The sequence below is a fragment of the Pelobates fuscus genome, chromosome 1, assembly GCF_036172605.1.
Source record: "Pelobates fuscus isolate aPelFus1 chromosome 1, aPelFus1.pri, whole genome shotgun sequence".
Classification (NCBI taxonomy): Eukaryota; Metazoa; Chordata; class Amphibia; order Anura; family Pelobatidae; genus Pelobates; species Pelobates fuscus.
This window is the reverse complement of record NC_086317.1, coordinates 164,834,427-164,846,618: the sequence shown is the minus strand read 5'-3', so window position 1 is coordinate 164,846,618 and position 12,192 is coordinate 164,834,427. Positions and strand designations below refer to the sequence as shown.

The window sequence follows — 12,192 nt, the reverse complement described above, 5'->3', positions numbered from 1 at the left end:
TTGACTCCTATAGGATACAGGGAGCCAATGTAAGGACTGGCAGAGGGGCGAGGTGTGAGAGGACCGACTGGATAGGAAAATCAGTCTAGCTGCAGCATTCATTACAGACTGTAGCGGGGCAGTACGGCTTTTGGGGAGACCAATCAGGAGAGGGTTACAGTAATCCATGCGGGAAATTACTAGAGCATGGACAAGCTCCTTGGTAGCATCTTGCGTAAGAAAGGGGCGGATGCGGGCTATGTTTTTGAGTTGGAACCTACAGGACTTGGCAACAAACTGGATGTGAGACTCAAAGGTGAGACCAGAGTCAAGTATGACGCCAAGACAGCACACTTGTAGGGATGGACTCACTTATTAATCTCACCGTTGTATTATTTTGTCTATTCTATACTCTGCTATATTAAAAATGGGTCCTTTTTGCTGCTTGCTATTGATAAATTCCTGTACAGCTGCATTAAATGTGCAATATGCACTCAAAGACTTGCATATCTTCCCACCTGTTTTCAAGCACACCTCTCTTGAAATAATACATGACTATTTCACATTTCTAATTGCCTCTTAAACTCCTACAGTTGCTCATTTCAAGAAGTGGGCAAATCCACTGACACACTTGATCGTACAAAGTCATAATTCCTCATACACCCACTCACCACAGCAGTAAGCATGGCCGTACCAATTACCAAGTGAATGGCATTTTGAATGCCTTATACTTAATGCTGTCTTATCCACCTGCATGTAAGTTATTCCTAGTGTTCATCTTGGTAACGTACTGATGTTTTGAGCTGGGTCCAAGAACATGTAGCAGACAGACATTTTTTTTTGGACATCTATTTATTCTGTTTGTAACTGGATCTGGTGTAAATACTCTGTACTAAATTGCTCCACTTAGCAAAGCTGCACATTATTTTATAATGATTTTTAAATGTTTTATGTATTTTTTTTTTTTTTTTTTTTTTTTTTTTTTTTACCTGCCTGTCTCATTGAGGGGGTGGGCTTTGTATTTGTTTGAGTGCAAACTGGTACCTAAGCAGTCCTCTGCCAGAATTGATCATTGATTAAAGAATAAATCACTGCAGAGCACGTTGTACCAACTGTCATCTCTGGCACAGGCTCTGGGTCCGCAATATGGAAGATTTTCTCCAGTCCTCAGTCTTTTACCTACTTTGCATTCAGAAAGTAATCAGACCCTCATTTTTCACATTTTCTAAAATTAAATAATGCTTGTCAGTGACAAGAGGATATCTGCACACAAACAGCGATAACTGGATGCTTAACTAAAGAAGGGTGTTAACAAATTTGAAATAAATACAGAAACTATGAAATTATGTATATGCATGCAAAATAGAATACCAATGGGTTTTATATAGTCAGCATGTATGCTGAAATTGGAACCCTCTAGATATAAGGTTATAAGGCCAATACAGAAAGGTCGCAATAGTAGAATGAACACCACACTCCCTTGGTCCCCAAGGTGTGACTGGACCTGAGGTAGACCAAACACCACTTTGTAGTTTAGAAAGTAGACAATGGTGTAGTAGGCACTCAAGGAGTAGCCAAAGACGAAAGTTTATTGGAGCAAAGTACAAGCAATATTTCGACCCCCAGAAGAGAGATGGTCTTTTTCAAGCTACCAAATCACTACAAATACAGCATTTAAATAAGGTGTATAATCAACAATAAAGTTTCTAACAAGGTAAGAGATCACATTAACAATTTAATTTGATTAGTATAGATTAACAACAAAAGATACATTCTTTATCCCAGAGTCTGCCCACAGGGCCCGTCCCTGAATCCGCCCACTACCAAGTCCGCCCACAAGGATGTAGTGGTTGCAGTGCGTGTAAAGTGGCCAAAATGTCTTAAGAGTCCCAGAATGATTTACCAGCTGGAGAGCTACAATTTTCCCATTCTTGCAGGGTTATATTTAGCAGTGTTTGTGTGTTTGAATTGTGTGTGCATGTGTGTCAGTGTATACACTACACAAAAATGCATACCTGCATTCAAACACCAGCATACACATACTCCATACAAAAAGTATGCTTAAATTCAAACACACAAACACCGCTCAGTGCTAAATATTACCCGGCAGTCCTTGGAGGCACAGGCGCCTGAACCCCTCAATATGCACACACAAAACTATATATCGTGTGCACCTGAGTGACCTCCGGGCCCATGACAACAGTCACCCCCTGATGGCGGTCCTTTTTTTCACGGTCACCCCTCCTATCCAGAAAAATTAGTCTTTCATGAAGATAGTATCAGGGCCGGCGCGTCCATAAGGCGGCCCAGGCGGCCGCCTTAGGGCGCCCGAGCAGGGGGGCGCAAAAATCCGAATCCCCAGCCATCGGCTAGGGATTCGGATTTGTATAATACCGCAGCCTACCTTGCCCTGCTGAGGCTGCCTGCTTCCCTTACTTCCGGACCGGAGGTGAAGTTTCTGCCGCGCCGCCCACTCCTGATGATGTCAGGAGGAGGGCGCGACTTACACCTCCCCCAGAGTCCCCTGCGGTCCACCGTCGGATGCATCAGGGCCGGGCTCCCTCTGCTGGCTCCAATATGGCGGCGCCCATGACAGAGTGGAGCCCGCCCGCGTTTGGAGCCAAGCCAGCCAGAGAAAACTGTAACAGGAAGGTAGGGGAAGGAAAGGGGAGGGGAGACAGGCAGATAGGCCCAGGCGGTGTTTAGTTTAATATGGTGAGCCGAGTAGGTGGCCTGACTTCCGCACCCTCCCTTCCCCCATATTGTCAAAGTCCTGCAGGCAGGCGGCAGCAGACTTACTTTGGAAGAGCTGCCTCTTCTGCAAGACTGCTCCCCAGAGTGCCTGCAGTCTCCTCAGATCCCCATCACTTTAGAACTGTATGCCAGCACTTGAAGGGGGTAAGATTTAAATTTTTTTATATTTAATTTTTTTTTTTTTTATATTTAATTTTTTTTAATTCTTTATTATTATTTTTTTAAATGCTTTATTTTTATTTTGGTTGTGCATAAAATAACATTGGGCTTGCACAGCTCCAACAGCTGTTACAAGCATTTCTTTGACAGGTATTACAAACATAACATGGTATAGTGAGTACTTTCACAGCATTTATATCTATATTTGCTTTGTTATAGTGATAATGCTCTCTGGTAACTCATGTGACGTTAACGGTAAAGCACAGTGATAATGCTCTCTGGTAACTTGTGTGTTGAATTCTTTATTTTTTATGTGCAGGTGGTTACAGGGTATCGACATCCGCCACAACAGCGTGTTTCCAGATTTGCAATAGTTAGTCAGTGGCATGAAAAGTCGCACATTTTTATATTTGTGTATCAGGCTTGGTTGAACGCTATACTATGCATATTTTTATGTCATGGGTGTTAGTCGATTAAACATCTTTGTATAAACTTATTGCTTTCAGGTAGAGTGGGTCAGTGGCTTAAGTCGGTCACCCCAAGCCTTCAGTAGCAGGAGCCCCTGCGCGTGTATAAGATTGAGTGGTCAAGAAGTCTGCCGCGGCGTGTCTGTGCAGAGCCTGGTGTAGGCGTTTGGTGTCTGTGTGTTTGCGCGGACATGTTTGTTGCGTGAGGATATGATAGTGGTTGTATGTATGGGGGGGCGGCAAAATACTCCTTCGCCTGTGTAGACAAAATTCCTTGCACCGGCCCTGGATAGAATATCTTTTTAAAAAAAATATTTTCTCCACCTGATTTTCTTAGAAAAATAAATAAAATTAATTTATTTCTAAAATATTTTACTAGGAAGGATACATTGAGATTTCTCTCGTTTTCAAGTATGTCCTGGGTCCACAAAACATTGCATTGTTACAATGGGGTACACTATAATCATACAATATACATATATACACACAAATCTAAATTTAACACAGAACAGGTAAGAAATATAGTCAACCATGTTTACAGAAAGCATTCTATATTGAGATTTGTTGCCATTGATCTCTTAAAGGATTTTAGATTGGATGAAGATTTGACTGTGTCCCTGAGGTTATTATTTGTCATTACGGGATATTGATGGTAATGTGGAAACAAAATAACATTAAAAAAATGAGAGGGTCTGAGTACTTTCTGGATGTACTATATGTTTTAAAAATGTATTTATTAAATTAATGTGATTGGTCAGACACAACATGCACTGATTGTTCAAAGTATAGTATTTATGGGGTCTACTGTCTTGTGTATTAGTTTGGTGTGTGTGTGTGTGTGTGTGTGTGTGTGTGTGTGTTTTGTATTTTTTTTTTAATTTATTTTTTTCATTCTTTCTTTCTTAAAAGGACACTCAGGGCAGCAGTCAGCAGTGGTCTTTGACCCGAGCTGCAGGAAGGGAAAGCAGTACTCTTAAAGTGAACCTGTCATCAAATATAGAACTTTAGCTATTTTAAAAAGCTTAAAATTCCCTCTACACATTGTCCTAGAAATTTTGCTAGCAATGTATATGTTTGCTAGCAAATATGTGCAGATTTAGAGAAAAACCTATTTATAATAGTTTTTTCTCCCATCTCTCTCAATTCCTCGGCAGACAATCGATACCGAGGAATTGAGAGACAGGGAGAGCAGAAGAGATCCCTCTGCTCTCCAGTCATAGAAACCACAGTGCATGTGTTGTGGGTGCTATGGTAATTCCCAAGCTGGCGGGGAGTATAGGAACGGAGACACGCTGGTAACGAAGACAGCGTTTTGGCACCTTGGAGGACATTTGCCCTGCTTGAGGGAAGAAGCCGTTTCCCTTTGATAAACTTTGTTTTCTGTAGAGTGTTACCTGATCTTCTGGAAACCTGCACACACTGGCTGTAGGACATTCAGCGAGGTCCTGAAGGGTAAGTTAGGATTTCATTGAGGATAAAGGTTAGAGGCTGCACTGCAGAACAGGGAGTTGGGAAAATCTGGGTTCAATTGAGCATTAAAACGAAGAATCATGCACTTTATGCGGTTTGGTTATCAACCAACTTCCTAAACCCGATGCAAGTTGTACTTCTATTAAGCAAACACTGAAAAAAATCTGCACACATGCCCCTTTCAGAGAAAGAAGACCATTAAAGGTACCTCTAGTATATTTCCCAAATATTGTTAAATGCTGTAATAAAAAAAAAAATTGTGCATTTAAATGTTTCGAATCTGATTGTGATCAATTCACCTAAAACACCAGCGAATTGTGAGAATAGTGAAATAAAAATACTTAACTTTGTTTTACAGCCTCCCAAGGTTACTTCCCAGACAATAACCAATTGATACAAAGGTATATACACACAGGAAAAATTTAGGGATCCTGCTGCTGTATTTAAAATTAAGGACAAAACAGTGCAAATATTGTTTGTAATCTATTTAAGAAACAGTTTCACATTGGACTCAAAGATTTTCGATTAAATAAGCGCCTTATGGGTGCCACCCCAAATATCAAAATAGCTGGCTATCCACCACTAAACTGATAGGAGATATCGGAACGTGGCAAAAACTCTCCAAAGATTTTTATTCAATACAGAATATGATAAAAAAAGCACATGTATAATAAAAAAGGGTGGTCCTACGCATTTCATCCTCATACGAGGACCTCCTCAGCGACCCGTGTAATAAAAAGAATGTGCAGAAATAAAATGCAAAATATGGCCTAATGAACATCTCCCCACAGTCCCCTTAAGACACATGACATGTGTGACATGTCATGATTCCCTTATATTCCAGAAGTTTGGTCCTTAAGGGGTTAAATAGGGATAATCCCCAAAAGGTCATTGGAGATGTCGTGGGTGTTTCCTCCTTTATTCCTCCAGATTGGTGCGGCACTTACTTCTCCAGCTATGTCCGTTCTCTTCATTTCAATCGTGTTGTGATCAGTGTTTTCATTTCTTCGTGACGCACTTCCGTGCGTTCCACCTTTACTTCCGTCAAAATGGTGGTGCATTTCAACCGTGAAACTAAGAAAAAGAAAACGAAAACTCCCCTTAGTGTTCTCTAAGGGGAATTAATCAATGTTATCGAAACAAAAACGTATATTAATCATATGTCCTTATAATTTGATTACATTGAAAAATAACAAAATTCGATAATCGCAATAATTTTTTAACAGTGGAAAAAGGAGAAACACCCACAACATCACCAATTAACTTTTGGGGATTAGCAATATTTAAGGGGACTGTGGGGGTTGGTTCATTAGGCTGTATTTTGTATTTTATTTCTGGTCATTGTTTTTATTACCCTGAGGAGGTCCTCGAACGAGGACAAAACGCGTAGGACCAACCCTTTTTAAATATACATGTGATTTTAAAAATCCTATTCTGTATTGAATAAACATCTTTTGTAGAAAAATCTTTGGAGAGTTTTTGCCACGTTCCAAAACCTCCTTCTACCGGTGTGGTGGATAGCCCCCTATTTTGATTTCGTGGGTGGCACCCATAAGGCCCTTATTTCATCGAAAATCTGTGAGTGCAAATGTGAAACTGTTTCTTAAATAGATTACAAACAATATTTGCACTATGTTTTGTCCTTAATTTCAGGTACAGCTGCAGGATCCCTAAATTATTCCTATGTGTATATACATTTAAATGTTTTAACCTGGAGTGTTCTTTTGAACCAATACTTTATTTTTTTTATTTTTATTTATATATGTGTGTGTGTGTGTGTGTGTGTGTGTATATATATATATTTTAACTGTAAATGTCATCTCCTTTCAAAACAAACCAAATCAATCATGTGCATGTGGATATTATGACAACACCACCGATTGTTTTGAAAGAAACACTTCAAGCACCATAATCACTACAGCGAACTGTAGTGATTATGGTTCTAGGAGTACTCTGGCGACTGCGACTCCTTCCTCCAATGTAAGTAGTCTAATGGTTTGACTTCTTACTTGTAGTCCGCGCGGTAGTGACTTTCTGTCTCTTTACAGCCAGAATGTCTTTGCTCTGAACTGTTCCTGCATGGCAAGGTTAGATACAGGAGAGCTAATCGAAGCTTTATGTAGGAGCGTTCAGCTCTAAATCCTGGAACAGAAAGCAGCAGGGAGTGGTGCCCAGCAGTAAGAAGCACCAGGGCACTCCTGCACATAACCACTACAACATACTGTAGTAGTTCCTGGGCTCGTAGTGCTCCTTTTAAGCATATTGCCTAATTTTTTTTGATTTTATTAAGAACTTTAGTTAAGTTTTAAAGGTGTTTGCTTTTTCTTTTTTTCTTTTCTTATGTTACAATGTGTATATAACCCAGTTTCTAGTTGGCTCTAATTTCTATGATGTGCTCAATGTCTCAATACCTGTGGTGACTGTGTAAATATTTCAGTTTTCTGTTGGCTGGAAGTGCAAGGGAAGTTACATGCAGGAAACTAGTTCTTGCCTAACAAAGAAAATTTAAGAGATTTAAAGGGACACTCTAGGTACCCAGACCACTTCAGCTCATTGCAATCGTCTGGGTGCTGTGACCTTTTTGCACTTAGTGCTGCAATGTAAAATATTGCAGTTCCAGAGAACCTCAATGTTTACATTGCAGCTCTAAGTCAGCCCTCTGTGGCTGTCTAACAGACAGCCATTAGAGGGCTTCCGTAATCCAAACCGACCTATGGTCGGTTATCTGACGCTGGACGTCCTCAACAACCTCCAGCATCAGATTTTCCGCATAGGAAAGCATTTAATAATGCTTTCCTATGGAGAGGTCTAATGCGCATGGCCATTGCGCATTGGGTCTCCCCCGACTGACGTTGACGGGGGAGGAGCATGGGCGGAGCCTGACGCAGCGCTGAGGGACATCGGCGCTCTATTTAGGTAAGTGGTTAACCCCTTCAGCGCCACGGTAGCGGGGCCTCGAGGGAGGGGAAGTCTAAAAACCCTATAGTGCCAGGAAAACGCGTTTGTTTTCCTAGCACTATAGGATCCCTTTAAATTACTTCATGTCTACTTGAGCATATTTGTAAATGGGCAATCTGTAAACCAGAGCGACCAAAACTCATTCTTGTGGTGCAAGGATTTTAATTTTTTTTTTTTATTCACTCCCTTTTACCCTTGTGAGGATATCTTCTTAACTGTGACTTTTCTAACCATCTACATTCGCCCTTCCTTTTTAATGTATATATTGCTCTTGCTGCTATCCCTTATACTTCTTTTACTGTTATCTCATTACCAGGCTGGCCCAACTGCTCCATCCATAGGATACAGCTTATTTTATGTCCTTATAATGTCCCACTTATGGCTTACTTTAAAGGAATCTAGTGCAGCGCATGGTAGTGTTATGGTGCCAGGGCGCTCCATGATAGGTAGTAGTCAGACAGGATTACCGATACCTGATGATGTCCTGACAGCGTTCCTTAACTGAGAGCACATGGCTAACGCTCTCAGTCAATGAGTGCGGACATGCAAGACACTCCTGAAGGCGTAATGTCTACTACAGCAAGCTGAAGTGTTATGGTGCTTGGCGTGTTCATTTAAGTCGAACTCCATGTTGTCCAATCAACCTTTTTCCCAGTCATGTACACACGATCCATGGGGTCCTGGTGCGAAAATTGATCCGTGACCCCCTCCCACCCGGCTCTTACTCGGCCAGGGCCGCAACACATGGTGGCGGGCACCTGGTGAGAAGACGCTGGATGTCAATAGGAAAGCATTGAGTAATGCTTTCCTATGGGCGGTTTGAATGTACACGCGGCTCTTGCCACGCGTTGGGTGCTGAGAGGCGGATCGGGTCGGAGAGATCCCCAGTGCCAAAGGAGCCCGGAGCTGAAGAAAGGTAAATGCTGAATGGGTTTTAACCACACACACACTCACGAACAGACGCATACACACTAACTGACACACACATTTACTGACAGACATACACTCAGTGACCGACCTACATACACACACACACACTCACTGACACACAAACTAACACACACACTGACACTAGCACACACACAAACTAACACAACTAACAAACACAGCAACACACACAAAAACTAACACACTCACTAGCAGACATTCACAAACTAACATACGACGAACACACACACTGACACACAAAAACTAACACACACACTCACATTTTATTATTTTAATTTAATCCCCCACCCGCCCTACCTTTTGGGAGTGCTGAGGGGATTCCAGATTTCCCTGGGGTCCAGTGGGGCTGCTGGGCGGCCGTTCCTGCAGGCGGCGAGGGAGCACTGATCCTCCTGTTAAGCTCCCTCGCACGCCGAGGCATCACCGTGGTGCACACAAGGGAGCTGGGCAGAGTGCGCTCAGGGGAGAATGCTCCCCCGCCCGCTCGGTGACACCACTGCCAGCCTTGGGGGGTCCTGAGGTGGCCAGCTCCTGGGCCCCCCAGGAGAAGAGGCTGGCAAACTGGTGTACATACCTGGTCGCAGGGCGGCCGACCCCCGTGACCGCGGTATGTACGCCATTGCTTCTTCCCCCACTGAAATCATTTGACTACTTCATTTTCCCTTCTTTGCCAATAACTGTTTCTCAAGTCATATTGTTTGGTTTAAAGCAACATCCTCAATTCTAGAGTGATACAAGTAAGCATTTTAGGTTTTGTGTAGTACTGAGAATGTACTGCACTTGTTTGTTCTTGTTTAGTAAATTGCTACTTTTATTTTTACCTAATTGTTTAGTTTTATTCATTGATAATGGTTACTGTTTGTGTTTAAAACTAACCTACTGTTCCTTATTCCAACTGCTAATATTTGTGTCGAGAGTAATGATCTTTCTACACAAGGTGCCCAAAACAGAACAAGTATTGGAAGATTAAAATGTGAGCGTTATGTAGGTTTTTTTTTTTTTTTGTGTTTGTTTTTTAATTTAAAAAAACAACAACTTTTAACTGTTTTTTTTTGTTTTGTTTTTTAGCATCATTATTATTTTCTGAATGTAGAAACTACTTTTAATTACATTTAGTGCCTACATATGATTTTGAAATTACTTTAAGAGATTGACAAAACTTTAATTTCATCAGGAAATATTACCACGTGTGTGTGTGTGTGTGTGTGTGTTGCAGAGCCTTGGTGGGGGGGTGGGCATTTTTATTATTATTTTTAAATTATTTTAATATTATATTATTATTATTTTATTTTTTTTCTTCCCCCCCCTCCCTGCTTGATACATGGCAGGGAGGGGGGCTCTCACTCCCTGGTGGTCCAGTGGCATTGGCAGTTCAGTGGAGGGGGGCTGGCAGAGAGCGCTTGCCTCTCCTGCAGCTCCTTTCGGCTCCCTTCTCCTCCGCGCCGGTCAGCTCCCTCTGCAAGTCCCAGTGTAAGTCTCGCGGCCGCGCTATGACCCCGCGGCTCTCGCAAGACTTACACTGGGAGCTGACCGGACCGGCGCGGAGGAGAAGGGAGCTGACAGGAGCTGCAGGAGAGGTAAGTAAGAGCTTGCTGCCAGCCCCCCTCCTACACAGCCCCATTGTCTGTATTATGCAATGTAAATTGCCATAATACAGACATTGACTCGAGTATAAGTCGAGTTGGGGTTTTTCAGCACAAAAAATGTGCTGAAAAACTCGACTTATACTAGAGTATATACGGTAGTTGTAAAAAGATAGTTTACATTCCTGGCCCCCCTGTTCGAGGATTAAACAATTACTTTACTCACCTTTTATTACGGTGACGCGTCAGTTATTCATGGCTGGTTCTGCCCTGTTTCACCTCATTGGCTGAGTTCTTCAAAATTGACGATTTCAGCCAATCCTATGCTTTCCCATAGGCAAGAATTGGAAGGCAATTGCCGATGTGCGTTAAAAGGCCACGCTGCTCCAATAAGCATCTCCTCGTGGAGATGCATTGAATCAGTGCATCTCTATGATGAGCGTTCGTCTCCATGTAGAGTGTGGAGATGCTGAACGTCAATGCACTGACCCAGGAAGCCTCTCTAGTGGCTGTCTGAGTAACTGCCACTAGAGGTGTTACTAAGCAGCAATGTAAACATTACCTTTTCTCAGAAAAGGCTGTGTTTACAGTAAAAGCCTGCAGGGACAGGCTATAGACACCAGCACAACTACATTAAGCTGTAGTTGTTCTGGTGACTGTAGCATCCCTTTAATTACTCCAATCCTAACCGACACATTCGCTTAAAAAGCTGTGTTATGGAATAGCAAGTCATTGCTAAGGGAAAGAGAACTCTGGAAAAATTGAATGGTGCTGATGCTTCAATTGAATGCTTTATTATTTTAACATAATTTTGTTTTGTTGTTTTGAGTTCTTTTTGCCTAATTTATAGATGCTGTGCTGCAGGTAAACATGGTATTGTTTATAAAAAAAAAAAAAAATAAAAAAAAACTAATAAAAAAATAAAAATCTAAAATAGACAAGCTGTGAGATTCCGGCCCCTGCTTGGAGACCTGGGCATATAGTGTCTTATCCGCTTTCTCCCCAAGTGTGTGCTAGCTATGTGTGGTGGTGCTCTGTGTTTGCCCACCTTCTGCTTACCATTCCGCACTTGACTATATTACTTAATTTGATTATTACTTAAAATAGCACTGCATACAAAGTACTACTCCTTTTTTTCCTGTGTTATTGTCGTGTTGACTAAGAGATAATTTATGTATTTTTGTTTGGGTTTTTTTCCCCCCCCATTTTCTTTATTATAATCCTTATTCTTTCAGTATGATTTATGGATTTCCAGAAACTTTGGAGAATCATGGAAAAACATACATCAGAATGTGTGTGCTGCCAAATGGTGAGTGATTTACCTGGGTATAAAAACTGATATGTATTGTGAACCGCTATTTGTTTCTTGATAAAATATTAAAAACTAACAAACCTGAATTGCTGCAAATGTAAACCTATTATTATTATTATTTTTTTTATTATTCGTTTTAGAAAAAGTGCAGATTTCAATAGAAATGTCATTTATATAAATAACTTTGTTACATCCCACTGGCTTTCAAACAAACAATCAGTCATGCTACTTCCTGGTAGTTTAGCTTAGCAGGGATAGACTGAAAAGGCAGGCAATTGCTCTGAGCAATATGACTTCTCATTGATCTGCATTGGGAAGTCTATGATAGGACAGTCACAGAAAGTTGGGCTGGGTTAGAAGGGAAGGGTTTGCAAATACAGCAGACAAGAGAACTGCAGGTTTTGCATTTTGTTTTAGATGACATAATTACATTGCTGACATGGGTTGTGTTTTTTTCTGTGTTTTTTTTTGGGGGGGGGAGGTGATAGAGGGTGTCTATTAATTATTATATCTATTAAATCTATTAAGTTTTCTTTTAAATTTTATTTGGGCAGTAGAGTGT

The 12,192-nt window shown here is 41.3% G+C and overlaps 1 protein-coding gene across 2 annotated transcripts in view; it reads left to right on the top strand.

Moving 5' to 3' along the window:
• Positions 1-12,192, top strand: part of SORT1 (sortilin 1) — a 530,048-nt gene that overhangs the window by 498,395 nt on the left and 19,461 nt on the right. For both annotated transcript variants that reach the window (XM_063451773.1, XM_063451763.1), the window contains exon 6: positions 11,554-11,627. In XM_063451773.1, the coding sequence (XP_063307843.1) occupies positions 11,554-11,627 (74 nt within the window). The remainder of the gene's footprint in view (positions 1-11,553; positions 11,628-12,192) is intronic.